This window comes from Tiliqua scincoides, chromosome 1 (assembly GCF_035046505.1).
Source record: "Tiliqua scincoides isolate rTilSci1 chromosome 1, rTilSci1.hap2, whole genome shotgun sequence".
NCBI lineage: Eukaryota > Metazoa > Chordata > Lepidosauria > Squamata > Scincidae > Tiliqua > Tiliqua scincoides.
The window spans coordinates 139164177-139189738 of NC_089821.1; the positions used below are offsets into that span (position 1 = coordinate 139164177).

General features: G+C 43.5%; 1 protein-coding gene across 1 annotated transcript; it reads left to right on the forward strand.

The window, feature by feature from the left end:
• Nucleotides 1-1174: 1174 nt before the first annotated feature.
• Nucleotides 1175-15830, forward strand: LOC136660911 (cysteine-rich venom protein helothermine-like). The gene is made up of 7 exons (XM_066638026.1): nt 1175-1231; nt 1528-1647; nt 3346-3433; nt 4578-4726; nt 7731-7828; nt 10228-10316; nt 15703-15830. The coding sequence occupies exons 1-7, from the start codon at nt 1175-1177 to the stop codon at nt 15828-15830; spliced, it is 729 nt and encodes a 242-aa protein (XP_066494123.1).
• Nucleotides 15831-25562: the final 9732 nt, after the last annotated feature.

Below are 25562 nucleotides of genomic sequence, written 5' to 3' on the forward strand. Positions count from 1 at the left end.
CCTTTCCTTCAAAAGTTATGGCCATAAAACCAGAAACCCAAAAATGCATAGAGCCCTAGAGAAAGTGAAACCGAGCCGTATCGCGCGTTTACTCGCAAGTAGGCATACTTGCCATGGGTAGATTGAGAGGAATCCAAAGACACCAGAATGGTCCTGATCCAATGGATGCAGCCCCCCAAAAACACCCAAGAAGAGGGTCCCTACCTCCCAGCTGCGAGTGCATTGAGCCCTATGGAAAGCGAAGCAGCCTCACAGTTGTGCTTACTCGCGAGTAGGCAGAGGTGCCTTGGCTTGTGATCAGGCCAGGCAAAGGGGAATGTGAAAACACCAGAATTGTCGTGATCCAATGGAACTGGAGTGCCACAAATGTTCCAGAAGGCAGCCTCCCCCCACACACACACACTAAAAAGGACAAAAAAAGAGACTTGAACTGGTAAGCGGAATGTTTTCTATTTTGCACTTGTAAAGCCAGGTGGGTCTTTATCTTAATATGCCTGAAGCAGAAGAACTTTAAACTGGGCACTGGGAAGGGCTGGAAATCTCACTGATTCTTTTGGGGGTGGGGTGTTATTGCAGGCAGACAACAGAGAAAATTCACTTGATGGAACAGGACTGGTTCCCCCTTATTTAATTATTTCTTTTATTTTAATTTAATTATTTATAATTATTTATTTTAATTTGCTTGATGATGTCACTTCTGGCCATGACATCACTTCCAATGGGTCCTGGACAGATTGTCATTCTAAAAAGTGGGTCCCAGTGCTAAAAGTTTGAGAACTGCTGCAATAAGGTATTAGTAAGTTGACACGGGGGGGGGGGTGAGACTCTACAAGTTTTCAAAATCGCTAAAATCAGAGTTTGGAGGAATCATACCATCATGTTATATATCAATCAATGCGTAATTTCTAGACTATAATTAGCAAAGCCACAGTGCCAAGAAAAACCCTGTAGCTAAGTGCACCGCCATCATCTCAGCCACTGAACCTCATCCATGAGTAGCCTAGATGTCTGGTTTGAAGTGTTAGATGACCTTCAGAAAATGTTAGCCCAGCCACAGTATGCATACACATGTAAGGACTGAGAAAGAGTGCATTAGCATGCTAGTCAGCCATCTTAATGATGTGGCATTGCAAAACTCACAGATGCTGTTTTTGTCTTTTGCTTTTCAGCAGTCATGATCCTGCTAACATCATATATGTGCTTGGCAGCAATATTGCACCATTCTGGTCAGGTAAGAGACTTATGAGTTGCAATTCAGTGACAGGGCATTAATAGAAGACCAATTTGAAACTGGGAGTGTCCAACTGATTTCTTTTTAAAAAAATAAATTATATGTCACCCCTACAGAGGTGTAGAAGGGAGTCGTGCTGAGTCATAATTTCCTTTTCAAGTTGAATGTTGCTAGTGAGCCTAGAATTGGTCCTCCATTGTGTGACCTCATTCCTTCACGATTGACAAGATCTGTCAACACCACATTCTTACCATTCAATGAAGTGTAATAAAAACATAATGCCTCTTTGATTGCAGGCCTCTGCAGATGTTGGTGCTCTGAAGACCACTAATGCAGCTCAACAAGAAGAAATTGTTGATGAGCACAATAAGCTGAGGAGATCAGTGAATCCACCTGCCAAAAACATGCTGAGGATGGTAAGATACAATTTGATAATCAAATAAGGGTATATGCAAACTTGTTAGCAATGGCAGCATTTTGAAGGTATATTGCATTAGAAACAAGCATTTTCTTTCATAGGTACTATTGCCGAAGGACACAGCAGGCAGTGACTAAGCAGGAACAATAAACAGGGGGCAGATATTGCAGTCCCCACTAGATGCTGAAAGCTACTCAACATACTTGACAGGTTGGCAACGTAGCCTTTTCTAACCCAGTTTGACCATGCAAACTGAAACACTTTTGCCATTTGTAGCCATTGGTCTGTTGGCCATCCTGCAGCATGACACTTTGCCCTGTTTTCTTTATCATACCAACTTTGTTGAATGCTGAGTATTTCCCAGTGTTCTCTCTTGCAATATTAAATATTGCTTTTGCACATTTTACTAAATGTGGGGGACAGACAGATAGTTGTGAAATCCTTTTTCCCTCTTATCTTATATCCAAGCAAATATGTCATTCACCCAAGTTCTATTTACATATACTTTACATATACTTCTGGAATGAGGAATCATTTATTGATTTATTTTGCTATGAAAGCTGCTTTGTGAACTATTGTTGAAAAGCAGTATATAAATATTCTTAATAATAAACATAATAAAAATAAAAATAATATATTTATTTATTTATATATAAAATATAATCATTTATTTTTTTATAAATGAATATATATAATATAAATATATAAATATATTCATATATATTCATAAATATATAAATATTCATCTTCATAAATATATATTAGAATCTGGGCTGGTGCATGCATAAGGCAAAGGCAGGTGTATGTATATATAAAAATGAATATTTATATATATAAATAATTTATAATTATAAATTATATAAATTATATAATTATAAAAATATAATTTTTAATTATAAATATAATTAAATATAAATATAATTATGAAATATAAATAAAATATAAATAAAATATAAATAAATAATATTTGATTTATTATATAATTTAATATATAATAATTATATATTAAATATATAATTTAATATATAATAATTATAAAATATAAATAAAAATATAAATATAATTATAAAAATATAATTATATATAATTTTTATTATATTTTTATTTTTATTATGTTTATTATTAAGAATATTTATATACTGCTTTTCAACAAAAGTTCACAAAGCAGCTTCCATAGCAAAATAAATCAATAAATGATTCCTCATTCCAAAAGGGCTTGAAATCTTTAAAAAGATGCATAAAAAACACCAGCCACAGCCACTGAAAAAGACTCCATACTGGGGTGAAGAGGGACAGTTGCTCTCCCCGTGCTAAATATAAGTGGACACCACTTGAACAGGTGCCTCTTTCCTCATTTAGTAGGGTTCATAATTTTCCACAAAATATTGATGACTGAGGGCCTAATCCTATCCAACTTTCCAGTACCAGTGTAGCCGCAATGCAGCCCCAAGGAGGAGGCCTCTGTGACTGCCTCCCCAGCAAAGGATGCAGCACACACCTCATTGGCATGGCAGCATTGGCATTGGAAAATTGGATAGAATTGGGTCCTAAATGTTACCAGTCTATCAATCCCAGTAAAGAGACCAACGGGGAGAAATCCAAGACCAAACCAAAGATTCTGCTTGAGTCATTCACTTGTATCCAGTAGAGTTTGAACTCACCATTTCATGGCTCACTCACATTCTTTGTCATGTAGGAATGGAGCAGTAGCATTGCAGCTAATGCACAACGCTGGGCAGATCAATGTACTTTACAGCACAGTTCACAAGAAAGCAGAGTAGTAGGTAAGTTCAGTACATTTGGCTCTGTTGAAAAACTCTGTGTCAATGTAATAATTGCCAAATATTTCATTTATTTTCAAATGTTTCATTTCAGTGCAAGCTCACAATATAGAATACAACTGGCTCATTTCAATTCTGCTAGGTGGCCTCTGTGGCTGAGTATTTTATATCTTCACACCATCCCTGAAGCGATATATTGGAAATTTTTCCCAAATTTTCTGCAGTTTCAGAAGTCTTCCATCACCCAATGATACACTTGTCTTACAGTCCAATCCTATCCTCATAGTGCACTGGCAGACTACAAGGTTTGCCAGCAAGGCAGTCTCTCTGCCTGTCTGTTCAGTGCTCCCACAGGCATGATAGCCAGAAAGTAATGAGCCTCCAGCAGCATGGGGCAGATTGGCCGATCATATCAGAGATTGGGGGGCTTAGGGCATCAGTGATGTCTGCCATATTCCAAACCCCTGGCCCAGTGTGGATACACCCAACAGTCTTTTCTGAACTATGCCAGCAAAAGAGCTGGTATAGATCTAAAGAGTTCCATCAGGGACCATCTAGTGGCCAGGAAGGTAAGTAAAGTTTTCCATGTCTTACCTCTGTTGGATGGCCCAATCCCCAGTTGGCAAAGAGGATACAGTGGATGTTGTGCCAGCAGCCCTGCGTCATCTGTGCTGGTCCAGAATAGGATTGGGTCATTAATCACTGCGTTGTTGCTTGGTATCAGCAAGTACTTCTAATATGCAAGGTGTGGTAATGCATTGCATATAAAGGAATAAATACAGTGCCTTCTACTTTACGATAACTCAAGTTGTCAGAAGAAGGCGATGCAGTAACTCTATAGTTTTTCATCTGAATTAGAGAACTTCTTTGAAACAGTGAATCAATAAAAACATTAGTAGATTTGTACCCAACAGAATTGTATTTCCAATCAAGCTAGTAGGGTCAACATGGCAACGTTACAATCTGGTGGCAACAGTTTTGTCTCTAAATAAGATTCTGGCACCAGGGCGAAGACTGTTATGAATTGCAGACACTGGAAAAGAGAGTTAAGTTGCTAGCAGCAGTTAATGCTCTTTTTCCTGAAGCTTCTTCCACTTGATTGCAAAATTAGCCAGGTCTTTCTGAATAATTCTCTTTCCATTTGCAGATGGCATGACATGTGGAGAAAATCTCTACATGTCAAGCAATGCTGACTCATGGCGTGGTGCAATACAAGCTTGGCATTCTGAAGTAAAAGATTTTCAATATGGTACTGGACAAAAAACCCCAAAGGCAGTGATTGGTCATTACACTCAGGTACAACAACTTTAGTCATGGTTGGACAGCCCAATCCTATCCACACTTATCCTGGGAGTAAGCCCCATTGACTCTAATAGAACTTACTTCTGAGTAGACATGCATAGGATTGGGCTGTCAGTTGTTGCATTTCATTGACAGAGTTTCCCTAATGGTTTAGTAAATGTTTGAACCTATAACAATCATGAAGTGGCAAACTAGCAAGCAAATTGTTATTAGAACAATATAAAACCATTACATAGAAACAAAGAAAGGAAAATACAGTCATTCCTCAGCATCCACAGGGGTTCCGTTGCTGGAACTCCCACAGATGTCAAAACCCACGGATAATCAAATCAGCTGGTCTTGGCACATAAATCCTCCAAATATGACCAGAGCAGAGCTCTGATCATGTCCAGGAGGTGTTCTGAGGATGAGAGAGGCCGACTGTAGTTTCCCCAGCCCTCAGAATGACTTCTAAAGCCTTTGGGAGGCCTTAGAATGTCACTTTGGGGTTTTTTTTTTGCAAAACTGGGTGACATTTAAAGGCCTTAAAAAGCCTTTTGGGGGTCAAGGAGGCCTCTCCAGCCCTCCAAAGGCCTTCTAAGGCCTTTAAACATCACTTCTGGTTTTGTGGGGAAACCGGGGGTGGCCTACCTGGCTCTCAGAACACCCTCCAAATGCGACCGGAGCTCAGTTTCTGATATTGCAAGTATCTGATGCCATAACTCCTTTTCTTTGTTGTTTTAACAAAAACGGTTTGCTCCTAAGCTAAGGTTCTGCACCCCCTCCAGCTTCCCCTGCTAACAACATTACACAGTAGGCTCAGGGCCCAATCCTGTCCACCTTTCCAGGGCTGACACAGTTGTGCCAAAGGGGCATGTGCTGCATCCTGATTGTTCCCTTACCTTGGAGCTGCATTGCAGCTGTATCTGAGCTGGAAAGTTGGATAGGATTGGGCCCTTCCTTGCATCACAACAGGCTTACCTTTAACTGCTTTGGACATTCCAATCCGCTGACTGCACTTGTTGAATAACACAAGCTTTCTTCAGCGTTGCCGAGGAAAGAAAAGTTGTCTCCCATTGAGCAGGCTTAGGACTGCTCAATGTACCCAGGCACACACTGCCTGACTTGCACTTTGCAGCGCAGTGCCACAAGTTAGATCAGGACAATGCTGTTAGACCTCATGTCTGCTGAGCAGTGCAGATCAGACTCTCACCCTCCTGGATCTTCAGCGTGTTTTCATACAGGCAAGGAGAGCAGTCACACTTGCTCCTGGACGTCACCCTCCTCTGCCGGAAAACACCGACCTGGCAACCAAAATGGTGGCTGTGGTTTTAGTTGTTCGCCGCACTTAAGACATTAAATAAAGCTTCCAGCAATGGCAACCGGAGCTCGCCACCACCAAAATTCACTCCCTACCCTCCTGACCCGATAAAAGGCAGTCCCTCAATAAGGACCTAAGCGAGGGGAAAAAAAGACGAGCGCTTCTTGAAAGGTGAAATTTTTTAAAGGAGACATATCCACTGGCGACCACCCTCACTGTGGGTCAGGACTGGTGTGGGAGATCGGGAGCTCAGCATGTGGAGTCAGGAGTTCTGACTGGCCCTGCCTAGTGATTGGACAAGGGGCTAACATGGAATGTCCCTGCTCCACCAGGGAAAAAGGAAATTAATCTTACCTTCAGTAATGCCTGATCCTGGTGGAGGAGGGACATTCCATAAAGATGGGTTAGCCAATCAGAATTCATGACTCCACATGCTGGGCTCCTGATCTTTCAGGCTTTTACCGAGCTGAACAGAAACCAGCATATCTCGAACTACCTTTATCAAGAATTCTTGCTTTCGTCACTGCTCAACTGCATCAATCTCATTTATTCATGTGACCTCCCATTACTATAAGGTTTAGGAAAAGGGTTTAGGTGACCCTATCTAACCTGCACCTCTTAATGCAGCTATCGAATCTGTTACAAGGCTAGAGGAATACCCATCCTCCACCAGGAACAGGAATTACCATAGGTAAGATAAATTTCTGTTTTCCCTGGTGGTGGATGGGAATTCCATACAGATGGGATCTATCTGAACAGTAAACCAACTACATGGGCAGATGCCATATCCGCTATTACTGCTGCACCACCTTCTGTAGCACCGTCCTGCCAAAGGAGGCTTCCGCAGAGGCAAATGCATCTATAGAAAGTGTCACATCTTGCTAAATACAGCAAAATACAAGTGGGCCTGCTGCATCCATGAATTTGGGACTCACAATTTTAGTATCCACGGGTTCCCAAACCCACGGGTCAGACCTACATGGACCCTACGGAGCAAGAGGAGCTGTGCTCCCCTCACCTCTGGAGGTTGTTCTGGGGGCCAGAGAGGCCACGCCCAACCTCCATGGCCCTTAAGGAGTACTAAGGCCTTAGTAGTTAAGGAGAGAGTTGACTAAGGAGGCAGGGGAGGTCAAGGCAGAAACAGCTGGACTGTAGCAGTGCCTTTCGGTTTTCAGGACTGTATCCTGACACTTGCTCCAAACGAAATGTTTGAGGCACATCCCAGGAGATCCCAGCCTTGGTTTGTGGTTATCATTTTAAGTTTTGTTAGCACATTTTCAGTGCTTCTCAATCCACACTTTACTGAATCATCATCTATATCATCATCATCATCATCATCTACATCATCATCTACTAAGGCCTCTGGGAGTCCTTAGAAGGTCACTTACGGTTTTTCGTAAAAACCAGACGTAACGTTTTAAGACCTTAAAAGGTGGGGGGAAGCCCTCCCCTGCCCTCCAAACGCCTTTTAAGGCCTAAAAAAGTCACTTCCTGTTTTTACAAAAAACCTGAAGTGATCTTCAAAGATCACTTGAAAGAGAATGCCTTCTAAGGGCTGGTGAGGCTGCATGCAGACTGCAATGAGGGTGGATAATGAGGGTGGCCTGTAATGCAATCTGAATGCTAGGAAAACGTATTGGTATCCACTCCCCTTTACTATTTGATCACACTCAGATTCATTTTTTTTAAAATCTGCAGGTGGTTTGGTTTAACTCTTTTCGAGTGGGTTGTGCTATAGCCTACTGTCCTCAACAGCCAGCGCTCAAGTACTACTATGTTTGCCAGTATGCCTTCGGGTACGTATTGATTTACTTCTTATCAATGCTATTGTTTCAATCTCTGAAATGCATTTTGCCAGCCTCTATGACCGTTCTTTACAATCTACTCAGTTTCGCACCCTACAAGCCACGTTTTGCTCTGGACCCACTTCCAGATTCTTCCAGGCCCCACCCATAAGTTACCAGGTTCTGTTCTGGTGCTGCCCATTCTGGCTCCATCAAAGGTAGAAACTGAAAGCTGGTGGCCCTATCTTATTATAATGAGCTTTTCGCACAGTCACACGGCTGTTCTATTATTATAATTTTCAACACTCTGGAAGTGACGTTTTAAGGCCTTAAAAGGCCTTCAGAGGACCAGGAAAACCCTCCCCTGCCCTCTGAAGGCCTATGTTCACAACACAGTTTACATAATAAAGTAAATCAATAAATGGTTCCTTGCTCCCAAAGGGCACTGGCATAGCTAGAGGGGGGGCGGCACACTAAGTTTTGCAGGGAGCTTCCCTGCAGTGCGCAAGTGGCTCCTCCCCCTCCCCTTGGAAGCCATTCACCTCCCTCCCCCCTCTGCCCACATGACTCCAAAGGGGAGGGGAGGAGCCACTTGCGCACTGCAGGGAGGCTCCCTGCAAAACTTAGTGCGACGCCCCCCTCTAGCTACGCCAGTGCCAAAGGGCTCACAGTTTTAGTCCCATCATTAAAATATCAGTTCCATTTTTATACAACACTTACAATTGGACAAGGAGCTTAGAAAGAGGGAGGGGAGGCACGAACTAAGGAAGAGCAGTCCCAGTATATCTGCCACCAGAATTGGGGCAGACCTGCCACCCCTGCCAGCTTGCCCCCCTCCACCTCTGTTGTTGCCTTCTCCTTGCTCTCCTTCTGACCCACACAGCTGATTATGGAAGTAGCTGGGTGAATGAGGAGGGAGAGGCGGGGTGCAGCACAAAGATCAAGATCATCCCCACACCTTCTTCCTCTTACCTTGAGCTCCTTCTCCAAACCTGCCATTTCTCCCTTTTGCTCTCCCTGCTGAAACAAGTAGGACAGGTGGAGCATGCTGGGAGTTCCAAGGGTGAGGAAAAAGCAAGAAGAGGGAGGTTGTAATAGACAGAGGAGTTCAAGGTTAGAGGAAGTAGGTCTGAGGAGGCTCTGCCCCTCCTCCTCCTTGCCTACCTGGTCTTGTTGCTGGATGGGTAAGAAGGAGGTAGAACAATACTGTCATGAGTGCTCGTGGAAGCAAGCTATCAGGCTAGGCTTGCTCTGCTGCTTCTGCTTCCTGAAGCTCCATCATTGCAGTTGTTTACAGTGGTTGTGGTATTGGAGGAAAAGGTGCCCCAGGCCTTTTCTCATTCACTCTCAGCGAGCAAGAAGAGGATCAGAGATCCAACCAAAGCAATAGGCTGAAGAGGGGCAGGTTCCAGCATGACTGGTCTCTCTGTGAAGCAACAAATGTCATTTGCATTGGCAGCAGATTGGGAAGAACAGTGAGCAGACACCCACGCCTCTCTATGAAGTCTGCTGCTGATGAAGCTGACCTCCTTCTCTGCCTCTTCCTCCACATGGCTGTTTCAATGAAGCAGAAAGAGCGGAGCATCCTGGGAGTAATCCCAGCCAATGTTCCCTGTAAGCTGTATGGCCACGCAGCTCCAAGCTCAATGCAGCTTGGAGCTTGGCGTTCCTAGAAATCTGGCAGTGACATACAACCATCACCGAGCATCTGGAAATGGCACTGAGCTGCCACACAGTCAAGCAAGGGATCTGCGCAGCAGCACAGACCCCTTACAGGGAACACAGCTCCCACCATGCCCTGCATTTCCTGATTCATTGAAAGAGTCTGTGAAAAAGAAGAAGTAAGAACCTCAGAGAGCGACTGTCTGGCCCTTGCCTTATTACCTTGCTTCTTCCTCCACTGTGTCCAGCGGAGGAGGGAGCAAGGTAAAAAGGCAGCACAAGGTAAAAAGGCAGACCTCAGCAGAGAACTGACCACAGCAATTCAGTGGAAGGGTGGACAGAAAAGCTCAGTGAGAACAGAGGTCACTGAGATGAATTCCATTGATATGCTGGGGAGACCTAAAAGGAAGTATCTTCCTGCCATTCTACCCCGACCATGATCTACCTCCAAACAATAACACTCGGGAAGTGAGAGTTTCTTTCCAGTCACAAGACAAATGGCAAACATCCCTCTATCGGAGTAAGCAAGTCCAGCCAGCTAGTCTCAACCTTCCCCCTCTGCTTTCCATTTATTTCTGGACACAAATGGAATCTTTTCTGTACATAGGAATTCTTAAACGCACACTATTGTCAAAGCAGTGAGAAAGATGGGGTGATTGGAGCAATGGCAAAGATAGACCTTGGTTATGTAACCAACTATGCATATACACAGCTGGTTTCATGTTGCATATTTCCATTTCACATTCCAGAGGAAACATACAGGACATGATAAAAACCCCCTACAAATCAGGAAGCCCATGTGGGGACTGTCCAAACGCCTGTGACAATGGACTGTGCAGTAAGTTTGAGACCATTACTAATACTATCATAAAGCAAAGGTATTGGTATATTAGTAAATACTGAGTGGCCTTGGAGATGATTGAAAAACTACAGATCTGCCTTCATAAGCATCCGGCAAACAGGTGTCATCCAGCAAACAAAGTTATCCCACCCCCTAGAGCTTCAAGCTAAAGTTCCATTGAGTGATGAACTTCCAAGGTAATCATGAGCAAACCAGACATTCCCAATCTCAACTTCCCATTTGAAAAGACCACATTACTCATGAGTTTTTCACAAATGTAGGTTTACATGCACACAAATGTGTGCATCCACAGCTGCTCTTGTTTCCTGGTCCCTGTACTTGCACGATAGGTTGAAAACATATTTGTCACAAGCAGACATAACATTTGGGATGAAGCTGTCTTAAGTCATGTCATAAAGCCAGCAGCCCTTATACAACAGACTCTGGAAACACATATGAATAACAGTGTCTCAGGGCCTTTGACAGGAATTCTATCAGGGCGTACCAAGTTTGGGCCCCTACCCTTCTCCACTGGATCATAATTCCCCACAATCATTGGATCATAATTTTTACAAATTATGGTATATAAAGCTACATAGGCTTACACAAAATGTAAATGCTAGTCTTCACACAATATATGCAAACGTTTACTGAGATCCCAGGAAATTTCCAGCTCCCTTTGGTTCCTGGGCCCCCTTGACTCTGGGCCCAGGTATATACTGTCTCCAACCTGTCATGGACCCCAGTGAGACTGGAAAGTCTCAGAAAATTTGGGTGCACCTCCTTTGGCTCCTGGGCCCCCTTTTGACCCTGGGCCAGGGTACAATTTACCCCCTGCAGCCCCCTCTCATGGGCCCTGCAGTGCCTCATCATGCAAGGTAGACCCATGGCTGCTGCAGTTGTACGATCAGAACAGCATGAAAGGGAGCATTGTCAAGGAAGAAAAGTCTCCAACTCTAGAGGGTCTGAGCCAATCACAGCACTTTTATTAAGCGTGCAAGTGCAAGACACAAGCCCTGTTGCCAGGAGTGATTTTCCCCCAGGCAGATTTTAAGACTAGAAAAAGTCTAGTAAAAAGGTATCTGAGGGGGGACATAACTGAGATATATAAAATTATGCAGTGTAATGGACAGAGGGATGTTCTTTTCCTTCTTTCCCCTCTCACACAATACCAGAACCAGAGGACATCCACTAAAATTGAGTGTCAGGAGAGTTAGAACAGGCAAAAGAAAGTAGTTCTTTACCCAGCATGTAATTAATCTGTGGAACTCCTTGCCACAGATATGGTGATGGCACCAGGCCTAGATGCCATTTAAAAGGGGATTGGACAGATTTGTGGGGGGAAAGTCCATCACAGGTTACAAGCCATCAGGGGTATATACAACCTGCTGGTTTTAGAAGTAGGCTGTCTCAGAATGTCAGGTGCAAGCAAGTGGCAACTGGATGCAGGTACAGTATCTTGTTGTCTTGTGTGCTCCCCAGTGTGGGCAACAGTGAGTTAACAGGAAGCTGGACAAGATGTGCCTCTGGCCTGATCCAGTGGGGCTCTTTTTATGTTCTTAAGACCCTTGTATAATAGGTAGCAAACAAGCTAGTAATTTTCTATAGAAAAGAGGAAGTGGTCACAAACAAACAAGAAACTATTTGAGAAACATGTTCTGAGAACATATTTTCATCAGACTATATTACTTCATTATCCTGGTTAAACTCCCTCTGACACAAGGTCACTTTATTAATCTTTATCAACCTCTCTCATTCCCACCATGAAATGCTTCACAAACCAAAGTTTGAGGCGTAATTGTTTGGCTGATAACCTCCATGTGCTCTAACCCAAAAGATGAACATACTCCAACCCCATGCACTAACAAGTGGGAGGGGCTCACATCTGTATGAACAAATCAGAGAGGTATCTAAGGAAAATGGCACCTATGGCAAGCACTGAAATTGCACTCCTATCAAAACACCTGAAACCATCTTCCAGAATCCCCACCACCACCACACCCTTTCAGAAGACACAAAGAAAGGAAAGCCTCATCAAGGCAACTGGGGGAGGAGAAGGAGAACCACCGCCACCACTACTTCAGCTAGCACAGTTGGGGGGGGGGGCTTTTGGCGCCCCTCCACAAATGGCACCCAGGGTAGGCATCACATGTTGCTGCAGGGCAGATATGCCACTGGAACAAACTCCTAAGCTGCATCAATATCACCCATTATAATATACTTCTTATAAAATGCTATTAACATCACCAGAACTATGAAAATCAAATTACTGGTCCTTTCTTCATGGGATTGTAAAATAGCCAGGGGTGTGCAAATTCAAAAGAAAAAAACATAATGATAAAGAAGTATTTATAATATTTACCAGAGTTTACCACCATATTACAGGGTAAATATAGTGATATTTATCAGTGTGTAACAGTGGGAAAGACACTTAAGTGTTTCTTTAGAAGAAAAAAAACTAGTGACATGACAATAGGGAACTGTAATGGAACTCTGAAATAAGAATTGGGGAATGACACCACCTCTGTTCAAAATTGCAAAAAAATGTTTATATTTTCAAATAGTATCATCATGATATGCAGGTGGAACCTATTTATCCATGGATTTTTTTTCTGTGCTGTGCTGGCATCTTCCCTGTGCTGGCATCTTGCTCTTTTCAAGGCAGCCCAAAACACTGCAAAAAGGCTCTGCCTCTCCCAGGCAGAGAAATAGCCCTGCAGCCCTGGAAGAGGTTTTCCTTGCAAAGGAACAGTAAGACTCCTGGAGCCCTTGAGGCAGCAAAGAGGCTGAAGAGGGGAAGGGGGGCTGAAAACCTCTGTAGGCAGAACACATGCAGCAATGTGGAGCACTCTCTCTCTCTCTCTCTCTCTCTCTCTCACACACACACACACACACACACACACACACACACACGCTCACTCACTCACTCACTCACTCACACACACACACACACACAGGGGCAGGGGCAGCAGTAACAGAGGGGATTGCTTTAAAAAACTCAGGGAATGTTTGCTGAATTCCCCCCCCCCTTCAGACTGAGATGGTGCAGGCTCTCCATGCTCCAGCCTACAAAAACAGCCCAGCAAGCAAGTCTTCCCAGCAAGCCAAAGCATGAGATTTAGGCTACAATCCGATCCACGCTTTCCTGCAAGTAAGCCCCATTGACTAGAATGGGACTTACTTCTGAGTAGGCAGGCATAGGACTGGGCTCTCAGGCTACAATCCTCTCCACACTTTCCTGGGAGTAAGCCCCATTGACTACAATGGGACACAATGGGACTACAATAGGACACGTTTTTTCTTGGGTTATGGAACAGAACTCAAGCGCATAAATAGGCTCCACCTGTATATCATTTGATGTGTAATTTAATGCAGAATGCAATGAAATAAACTGCATTGAAAGATCTGCATTCTACCAGAAGGTATAGTAAAATAACCAGAAAATGGAAACAACTGCCTAATGCAGGAGTCTCCAAACCCCAGCCTGGGGACCAGATCCGGCCCGTGGCCAGCCTCTATCCGGCCCACGGCCAGCCTCTGATCCCCTGAGAGCCTCTGGCCCAGTTGACCAAACACAACCTGAGTTGTGCTTTGTGGGGTGGGGGAATGGGGTCCATTTAAGTGTGTGCTTTATTTCTTGGGCTGTGTTAGTCCTTGGAGAAATCCTGGATATTTGAGCCCACTCATTTATTCATTCATCTAAGTTCTGTCTCTAATGTATTTATTTAAATTTTATATTAAATTTTTATTTATTTATTTAATATTTAAATATTATTCAATATTTATTTATTTATTTAAATATTATTCAATATTTATTTATTTAATATTTATTTATTTATTATTTAATATTTATTTATTTAAATATTTTTTCCCCGGCCCTCAACACTGTGCCAGATATGTGATGCAGCCCTTCAGCTGAAAAGTTTAGAGACCCCTGGTCTAATGTAACAAAAAGTTGATTTCCTTAACTCAAAACTGACCAATGAGACTGATTGTTCCCAGAGCCAATGAGGTGTTGTTATAACAATAAGGTGTTAGTATGCGTCAGCTCTCATTTCCATGTATCGGAGCTAATACTAGAGCTCTTATTCAGTTGTGTGTCTTCAAGTTGGCCACGTTTTTCTTCTTTTTTTGGTTACTGATTTGTTGGATACCATGTACTGTCATTTATTAAGATGAACACATAAAGGATGCCACTGGGAGGGTGTCAAAAAATTTTTAACAATAGCCTCGTTAATGCAAGAGAGGGCATTGACTGACCATCAAATATTCAGGCTTCACTCCAAGAAAGTGACTCCTCCCTTCCTCCTGAGTTCATGAAAGAAGGCTAAATGGCAGTGATTATCACCTCCTTTCCCTCACTGGGGCTCCTGGTGAAGGGATTGCTGCCTTCTAGTAAAGCCTTTCTAAGCACCTAGAGAAAGACGGATTGCCTCTGTGTGCATTACAAAGGTCAGCAAGGCTGTTTTTAAATCACTGAGGAAAAGGACTTTGTTTTTTCAAATTGATTTGCTTTAGTTCGATTTTTGCCGTTCACCGGAGGGGGGAACCAGCATCGGACCTCTCAAGCCCCGCGCCCAGGGCAAAGGTCCCCATGGGCTATTGCTGCCCCCTGTGCAAAAATCCACCCCCACCCCCACTCACCTGAGGCTCACAGAGCCTCGCTCGAGCCAGGGCTGCATCGGGGAAGCCTCCCTGATGCTATAAACTGCTTCCGGGAAACCGGAAGCACAGTTTCCGCCCCCATGGGGAGTCTCAGAGAGGCTTCCACAGGGTCCTAGAGCCTCGCGCCTGGGGCTTTTGCCCCATCAGACCTTATGGGAGGTCCACAACTGAACAGAACCCTTGCAAATAATGAGACTCAACTTGTACTGACTCAAAATCTGATATTGTTGACACTGACTGGTAGTGGCTCTTTCGGGTTTAAGAGGTAGGGTCCTTTCCCAGCTCAGGAGATGCCAGAGACTGGATTTGGTATTTCCTGGATGCAAACTCTGAGTTATGGCCTCTCTATTCTTTACAATCCGAAAACATTTTTGGAAGGGCCACCAGGGGTCTGGGAAGACATCGCTTTGAGGGGGTCACATCCACATACAGGCTGCCAAACTGAAGGGCAGTCGTCACAAATTAAAGAACAAAATATTTCCCCCCCCCCTTTTTTTAAAGGAAGCACAAACAAAGCTAAAAATTAAAATGTAGAACTGTGATTTTTTTCAAAAATAACTTTTTAAAACAAGTTTTTAAAGTTTTGAAAAAATTGAAAAAGTTTTAAAATAACTTTTCTTAAAAGATCAGAGGTCAGCAATACCCACCAGCTGGAATTTTTTTGAAGTCTTTTCTTTTCTTGCTAATATTGATGAATTATTCTTGTTTTGATTTTTAGCCAATCCATGCCTGTACTCGGATCTGTACGCAAACTGCCCACAGTTAAAGGCACAAGTGGGCTGTTCTCATGCTATAACATCGCAGCACTGTCACGCTTCTTGTCTCTGTACCACAGAAATAAAATAAGGCCCTGGAACCAATTGTTTATGCAGCTTATCTCTGTTAAAACTATAACTTCTTCTATTAAATTAGACTACAGTTGTTAAATTTGATTATCATTGGACAATGATTGTAGATTACTCTGTAAGTATATTGTTTCCAATAGACGCATCTTTTAAATACATTTTTTATCTTTTCTGATGCTTTCCAGTAGTTTTGCACTAGATTTCTTTTTTAATGATCTGTAGACAATTTGACTTGAACTAATAAAATTTCTTATTCTGAACAAAAAGAGTTTCGTTTTGTGAAAATTGGTTTGGTTGGCAACCTTCAGTCTCGAAAGACTATGGTATAAGCCTACAGCACCCGGTATTCCCAAGCGGTCTCCCATCCAAGTACTAACCAGGCCTGACCCTGCTTAGCTTCCAAGATCAGGAAAACTGCATTTTGACTATTTATTACAATTATAAATTATACATAATTATACAAGTATAATTATACATAATGTATAAATTATAGTGATGAATCAAGTCCTCCAAGCTTGATTTGGACTGGAACCAGCTGATACGAGCAAGATTAGAGATCTCTCAAAGATACGGTCATTTTTCCCCCTGAGTTTGAATTCTGCTCATAATGACCAGTCTCAACTCCAAGCCCCATCAACCTCTCCCCACAAATTCTTGAGCTTGCAGCTTCAGCTATTGCTACTGCTCCAACTGTGGTAATGGAATAACTCTCTCCCTCCCCCTCTCCCCACTCTGCCTTCTCTTTGATTCTGTCTCTTTATTCAGCCTCCTTCTCTCTCCCCATCCCCAGCACCTGTGATACTGCTACAAAACTGCCCACAGCCCAGGGAAATCTGATTTTCCCATAATTCCTCATGTCTATTGAACTTAGAGAATAAAAGTTATGCTTTCATTGAATGTTGTGAGGCTGCTTCAAAGCCTGCTCCATAACCCTATAGATCAGGAGTGACCAAACCACAACGTGTGAGCCTCATTGACTTATACATGTTATGCCTTGTTATCCACTGGGTTTCCGAAATCCCCAGTGGATTAAAAAAAAATCAGTGGATACCAAATCAAAGGAAAAATAGCTTTAAAGTCCCACTTCCAGGTTTCCTGCTTCTCCATTGTCCCCCCAGAATGCAACGGTAGAGATGCTTTACCACATTCAGCCACTCAGTGGGGTGAATAATGGAATTTAGTGGAATGAAATTATAATTATTTAACAGCGCAAAGGTGGGAAAATGGATTTTGATGCTTTGTTCCTTGTTACAGCAGTTGTTGTACATGGTTGTTACAAGACATTTATAGGTGGACCTTGGTATCAGTGGTGAATCAAATCTATGGATACCAAATCATTGGATACCGAGGTCCCCCCTGTAACATGTGGCTCTCAGAAATATGTTGGCTGAGCTCCTTTTTTCCATCACAATCAATGTAAAAGGTAAATAAGAAATTGTCAAGCTTTATGATTATTTACTGGGTATAAACAGATTAAAACACAAGTTTAATATTCATGGTAAGTAAATATATTTATGTTATTTCCACATATTTCTTATGTTATGTTCTTATTTAAGAATTTAAATGCTTCTTAAATGTTGCGGCTCACAGACAACTCTCAAACATTTGAAGTTTAATGTACGTGGCTCTAGGTTAAGCAAGTTTGGTCACTCCTCCTATAGATGTTACAATTAGGCCCAAACCAACATTATCTTCATGGTTGCAGATCAAAATGCTAAACATGTGGCATGTTTAGCATCTATGTTTGCCATGTTTGGCATCTATGAAAGACTCTAGGGCAGTGTTTCTCAAACTGTGAGTCATTAGGCCATTTCCGGTGGGTCCCCATTCATTTCAATATTTTATTTTTAATATATTTGACTTGATGCTACCATGGTATGTGACTGCATTTGGGGAAATGTCACAGATCTGTACTTTTAACAGGCAACTGTGAAGATGCTTTTAACAATGATAGTAAATGGAACTTTCTCCTGGGTAAGTGTGGATTGGAGCCACACTGGGTAAGTGTGGATTGGAGCCTAGGATTGTTAAAAACTTTCCTCCTTGATGATGTCACTTCTGATCATGACATCACTTCCGGTGCATCCTGAGAGATTCTCATTCTAAAAAGTGGGTCCTGGTGCTAAAGGAATGAGAATCACTGCTCTAGGACAACTCTGCAGTGCCCATGGGAGGAGGGGTAAAAGGGATAATTTGTACGCAGACCTGGGTTAAATAACTTTTTAAATTTATTTAAAAAATTTATTATTTTAAATAATAACTGGAGCTTAAATTTTCCTGGGATACTGGGTGCACAGCTGCTGCTGCTGCTGCTACCTTCTAAGCCATTGCCGGGCCAGGAATGCATACATGACACTCCTTAACAGTGTCAAATCTGGGTGGAAACGGGCCCGCTACAATAGTTCTTTGGCACGTAGATCCACTGGCCATGAAGGACTCAGGAACACAGCCATGGGCTACACCTGCCAGAAGTATGTTTTGGTGCAAACAGGACATTTTCCATTCTAGTGTGAACCTAAATACAATAATGCTAATTTTCTGCAATATTTCCTACGTTTCAAAGGTTTTAGAGAGCATTTGGTTTTCCATATTACTGTATCTAGCTGCCGATGCTGCACAGGCAGTTAGACCTGGGATCCGAAGACTTCTCCTGCTGTCGCCACCCTCCCCCTATAATTTTGCCCCTCCACCCCTCTGTTTTGCCCACCCTTGTCACGACTCTCCCTCTGCTCTGCTTCATCCCCTCCCCTTTGGGAAGGGGTCCAAAAGAAACTTTGCACCCCATGATAAAATTCCTCTCGATGGCCCTGCTACTCGATGGCCCTGTTACTCTGAGTCTAGAAGAACTTTTCCCCCCTCCCCCACTGGTGCAGCCACATCAAAAACAGGCACACGTATCCAGTGGGGGGGAATCAGGAAGCATCAGAGGCAGAAGGGATCCCATTACACCTCCACATACTTTATCCCACAAACAAATGAAAAGGGGCAGATATTGTCTGAATTCCCCCCATTTGCCTCCCACTCAACAATGGATCTCCCAAGACCTGTGTTAGTGATTTTGCTAGTGCAAGTCTGAGGAAAGAAAGTGGAATGAGAGGCTAGAGAAAATGGGATAGGATCAGATGTGTGTCATGATACCTGGATCCACTCACTCCTGCAGCCTCACTGCCCTGTTACACCCCCGTTATGCCTAGTTTTGCCCCTCCCCCGTCTGTTCCCACCCTCCCCACCTCCTCCTGCCTTCTCTACCATCTTACCTTGATCAGCAGGCAGCTGAAGATTCACTGTTGTGGACACTGGTGTGGGCACTGCCTTGACAGCTCACTTACTGAGCCCACATGATAGCAGCAGATATGTGAAGGTAGTTATATCACTGTTCAAAAGTTTCTTCAAATTAAACGTGCCCACCTCTTTCAAACTGTCCTCACAGGACATGGTCTCAAGTCCCCTCAGCATCCTAGTTGCCCTTCTCTAGGCCAAGTCCAGTTAATCCCTCTTCAACAGCAATGCCCTGTACCAGGCACAGTTTTCCGGATGGGGTTTGACTAAAGCAGAATGCAGGTACCATTAAGAACATAAGAACAGCCCCACTGGATCAGGCCATAGGCCCATCTAGTCCAGCTTCCTGTATCTCACAGCGGCCCACCAAATGCCCCAGGGAGCACACCAGATAACAAGAGACCTCATCCTGGTGCTCTCCCCTACATCTGGCATTCTGACTTAACCCATTTCTAAAATCAGGAGGTTGCGCATACACATCATGGCTTGTACCCCATAATGGATTTTTCCTCCAGAAACTTGTCCAATCCCCTTTTAAAGGCGTCCAGGAAAATGAAATGAAAGGAACTAGACTTTAGGAACCCAGTTAAGTAAGGTTTGAGGTTGATTATCTTGATTAATTGTAGCAATAACTAGTTATTGTTGGAAGTCTTAAAAGGATATGCAGGAGCTACTACCACCAGTTCTGCTGATCCTCCAATGAAAGCCAGGATGTCATGGGAAGCTAGCCGGAGAAAGCCCATGTAGTGATGGAGCAAAGCCAAATGGTTTCTCTCATGTGCTTCTCCAGTGTTGGACTGCAGAGGCCGCATGCAAGCTGCACATCTGGTCCTACCCTCAGCTGCTCAGGCAGCAGTCAGGTGCCCAGCCTAACCCTGTGCCTTGTGCAGCCAGGGATAAGCAAAGGACAGCTCCAGCTACATCCATGGGCAGAGGCCAGCATTTAAGAAATATCTTCTTCAAGAGCAACAGAGACGTCATCTGTCATGTTTTAAGAATATGTTTGATGTCTCAGGTGTTTAAACCCAATAGTTTGAAGCAATCCAGCAATAACTGATAACACAATGTTAATCGTTCTCTTTGTTTTTCTTGATAAATTCTCACACTGCAATAAATGTCTCAGCAACCTAAAACAGATGACAGAAGTACATGCAACAGAAGATGCATGTAGTAATCGTATCACCTGATGTGTCCATTTATTATGGCATAACTGGTATTTCCAGACAGGATGTTGAGTGTCATTGATGGATTCACTCCAATGCTAATCAGCTAGAATGGGAAGGAGATGCATGATAAAATCAACAAGGATATTTCAAATTCAGAAAAACAGACATCCCTACAACATTACTAATATATCCAGCATATTAATACTTAGAGATCCACTCCATGCTTTCTGAGTAGCTCTAAAATGCTAGCATCTGGAGCACTTCCAACCATGTCTTTATTTAGGGGTCAAACTCACTTCATCCAAGCTAGGCCTGGTCTGGCAGTGATGAAAGCCTCTAATACAGCCCCATACAATACCATGGTCGCTATTTTGGGGGTGCTAGAGAAGCTTAGGATTGGGCCGTCAGGAAGCTGTAGCCAATGAGTTCCTCTCAGCACAACGCATGCAGAATCCATCAATTCCAACAAGGACTGTGTGTGTATTGTTCTACCTAGTCGAGACTTAAGCTCTCAGCAGATGTTTGTCCTCCATGGCTCCCCTGACATTACACCACTTTACCCCTCTCCCCCACACTTATGTTCCAGGGTTTAGTATTTGCCTCTGTACACAGACACTGACCAGGCAGGAGACAGGGCTGGTTCATGTGCATAACTGGCAGGAGACAGGCCTAACTGGAGGAATCCCAGGGGCATGGCTGGCCCCAGCCATGAAGAGATGTGATGCAGCTTGCATCAAGGCAGGTGGTGGGAAGAGCAGTGGATTCAGGGCAACCTTCACCCCAAGTCCTCCACCATAAGCCACATTCATCCACCCAGTCACTAAATGCAAGCAGGAATAAAATCATCCCTCCCCATGCTCTGCCTTTGCGCCGGGTTTAAAGGAAACACATCCCTAACGTCACACAAGAAGGAAGTGCTTCATGACCCCAATTCCTTGCTTCATACTTGTACAGTGTTTAAAGGCTCAGGTTCTCTTTAAGCTTCCTGCAAGGAGGAATGCAGTGAAGAGATAAGGAGCTTTTGTTTAAGTGTGGCATTTAGGGGAATTGAGACAGCATGGGAGTACATGCTGCCTCCCGCTCGGGCAATGGGTAGGTCTTCAGCCAGTACTACCCATGGGCCCTTCAGCATTGGCTCCACAGTGAGCATCTGAAGAAGGCTAACTTAGGCTTAAGTCAGGCTTAGGGTTGCACATAGCCTAAGAGAGGCTTAAGGTTGCACTTATGTGAAGCACAAGTAGGATGAACCTGGTCCTCCCCGGCTCTCTCTGCCATCACCTTTTGATTTTGCATTTTTCACAATACAATTGAACTTCAAAGCTATACAGTACTACAGGGCCTCTGAGAAGAATTGAATCAGGGGGTACAAAGTTTCTTCTGGGCCCCTTCCCAAAGAGGGAAGAGGTGAAACAGAGTGGGGAAAGGATGGTGAGGGGGATTGGCAGGGAGAGGACAAAACAGGGTAGAAGGAGGGTGGCAACAACCAGAATAGTCTTTGGAGCCCAGGTCTACCAGTCTTCCCCATGCAGAGCTCAGGTCCACCTGCCTGCCCGGTGTTGGCAGCCAGATACAGTCATACAGAAAAACAAACCCACTCCTAAGTCTCTTTAAAATTTTCAAATATAGAAAATCATTGCAGGAGAAGACTATCATTGTACTTAGGCTAGAATGGAATGGAATTTCCATTCACTAGAATGGAAAGGGTCCTGGGTACACCAAAACCGACTTCTGCAGCAGCTACAGTCCCGCAGCTGTGTCGCTGAGCTCTTATACACTCCTTCATGGTAAGCGGATCCACAAGCCAAAGAGCTACTGAGGCAGGCCAGTTTCCTCCCAGATGTGACACTGTTAAGGAATGTATGCATTCTTGGGCCTGGTGTGTTTGCTTTGTGGCATAGTCACCACCATGGGCTCATGGTAATGCACACAGCATCCCATGTGGGCAGTGAGTCTGGTGAGCTTGGAAAATGTAAGATCCCAGGAAATTTCTGGGTACCCTTTCTGACCCTGGGCCCGGGTACAAATTACCCCCTTTACCCCCCTCTCCTAGGCCCAGCAGTACTATGTAAAATGTACCTGCGATTTTAAAAATGATGTTCTTCCACTTTCCATCTTTGATTAATACACATCACAAGGCATGCATTTCAGACTAAAGGTGTTTTTGTGCCACTTACAAAAACATCCCCCAGTTTCAGGTTGTGCTATAGTCAGTGAGCTAAAAAACCTCAGGTAGAGATATTAACCTTTTAGAAAAATCTTCTGATGTTAAAGCAGGCACACAATATGATAAATTTGAAGGTGGAAATTGTGGCACAATATTTCCTTTCGTTTAAAAGGTTTCATCCGCAAATGTTAACACACCAAACACTTAAAATTAGTTGATCTTCTCTAAACCAAGAGCAAAGATAGACATACCAAATGCACTGTTGATCTGATGGTGCGCACACACACTGTGCACATACAGGACACCTCAATTTTTTGCAGCCTACCAATTTAGTAACAAGGACCTTTTGCGTAAGAAGTGCTTGTATGTTATTCCCTCTGCAAACAGCCCTTTTTCTCATTCTTCCACCTGTTGATACACATCGTGCAATCAAATCCTTACAACAAAGTCAAAAAAAGAACAACAATTGAATAACGTGATATTAGAATCTTAGGCTGAAGACATAAATTTGTTTGGAAGTACAGTAAGTTTCATTAAAAGAATTGATACTTCCATGTCTTCAGATTCAGGTGATAAAATGATACCCCAAGATAAAGCACATACAGACATATCAAACTATCACTTCTTTGTAGAATGTTCATAGTTATAAACATATTAAGAAGTGAAGTGCTGTTTATGTAATCATTACTAAACTGTTGCGGAAATCCGGGAGAAACATATACAGTGTTTCGAAAACATATGACGAAACCAAAGTCTGTTGGGCAAAATTACAGGTGGATAATTAACTGTTAAATACTGAGTCCAGCTGAGTCAGTCTGAAGAGACACTTGGCCAACAGTCTGAGGCTAAGAGGTAAAGAAGGAAGGCCCATAGCCAGGGAGACAGACCAGGGACAGACTGCACTTGCTCCTGGTGTGGAAGGGATTGTCACTCCCGAACTGGCCTTTTCAGCCACACTAGACGCTGTTCCAGAACCACCTCTCAGAGCGCGATACCATAGTCTTTCGAGACTGAAGGTTGCCAACACTGAGTCACCCTTCTCTGCAGGAAATTCTTGGCGTATATAAACATAGGAACATATTGCACTGATTTCCATAGCTCCCTTAATGTTAAACGAAGGTACGTCCAGTCTAATACAAAACAGCAAGGTAAGATATATATATATTTTTTACTTGTTTCTACCACAGTTTGCTACAGTGTTATTAGCTATTAAACAAATCTGGATAGAAAAGAAACAGCTCAGGAGGATATTGGGGAAACGTCTGTTAGTGAAATGTCTACTGAAAAGCTGTCTAATAAGGAGCATTGTTTTTGTCTGTTTTGGAGTGATCCTGAGGGCACGTCGTCTACATACCAGTACAGATGGGTTTGCACAAGTTTAACTTCCACGTCTTCCCCCAAATAATCCTTCGTCTTGGAGTTTGGGGAGGTTGTTCACAATTCTATTAGAGATTCATGACCCCCCACAGAATTAAAGTTCCCAGGATTCTCTGGGGTGAGGAAATAGCTGCTAAAGTAGTTTCAAGGCTGCAGTTTTATGCACACTTGCATGGGAGTCATTTCAACTGATCTCAGTGGGATTAACCTCCAACTAAACATTCATGGGAGAGTGCTGCAAAAGCAGAGCAGATAAACCATCAATATTTGGACTCCATCTCCTTGCCTTCCTTTTTGCTCCAAGACAGCTACACTCAAAGGCTTCTATACTTCTCAGCAGGAAGAGCTGAACAGGTGCAGTATGCTATATGTCCTATTTCAGTTCACTGTTTGTGAATGGATATATTCCAGTAACTTGGTCCAAAGACTTCTGACCTTATAACCATCTTGGCTGCTGTGCAATGCAGCATAATGTCATCCTGTAAGGAGAGGGCTTTAACTGATGGATTGGAACTCAGTTGGGGCGAGGCAGCCCTGCCGTCACGAGTTTTGTTTTGGGGCTCAAGCCTGCACAGTTTGACCTGTAGGACAGGACTAAGGATCCTTGGCAAAGATTTTGACCTTTCAGAGGTTACTTTGACCAGGCCCCCCAACTCTCAGTGAGCCCCTTCAGTCTCCCATCTATCCACCTGCTCTCCTACAACACCCTCTCTGCTACACTTAGGCCCAAATCCTAACCAACTTTCCAGCACTGGCATAGCGGTGCCAATGGGACGTGTGCTGCCTCCTGCAGTTGGGTGTCGCTCACGGAGGCCTCTTCAAAGTAAGGGAATGTTTATTCCCTTCCCTTAGAGCTGCATCACCCTTATGTCAGTGCTGAAAAGTGGTTTAGGATTGTGCCCTTAGTCTTGCTTCCTCCTTTGGCTGACCAATCTATGGTTTGGCTAGGAACTATTGTCTCTGGAGGAAACCCAAACACAGACAATGAGCAATACAAAAACAGCCACATGACTGTTTGGGATTCGCATTTCAAACAGAGGTTACTGCAGGAGGAAGCCCCAGCAGCTTTTAGGAACCTGAGTCAGCACAGAAGCCTCCAGGCCAGTGTCTCAAACTGTGGGTCGGGACCCAACAGGTGGGTCGCGAGCCAATTTCAGGTGGGTCCCCATTCATTTCAATATTTTATTTTTATTAGACTGGTATGTGACTGCATTTGGAGAAATGTTACAGATCTGTACTTTTAACAGGCTACTATGTATATGCTTTTAACCATGATAGTCACTTCTGGGTAAGTGCGTGTAGGTTTCCAGCCAAGGATTGTTAAAAATTCTCCTGCTTGATGATGTTACTTCCAGTCATGACATCACTTCCGGTGGATCCTGACAGATTCTTATTCTAAAAAGTGGATCCTGATGCTAAATGTTTGATAACCACTGCTCTGTACATAAGAACATAAGAACAGCCCCTCTGGATCAGGCCATAGGCCCATCTAGTCCAGCTTCCTACATCTCACAGCGGCCCACCAAATGCCCCAGGGAGCACACCAGATAACAAGAGACCTCATCCTGGTGCCTGCCCTTGCATCTGGCATTCTGACATAACCCATTTCTAAAATCAGGAGGTTGCGCATACACATCATGGCTTGTACCCCGTAATGGATTTTTCCTCCAGAAACTTGTCCAATCCCCTTTTAAAGGCATCCAGGCCAGATGACATCACCACATCCTGTGGCAAGGAGTTCCACAGA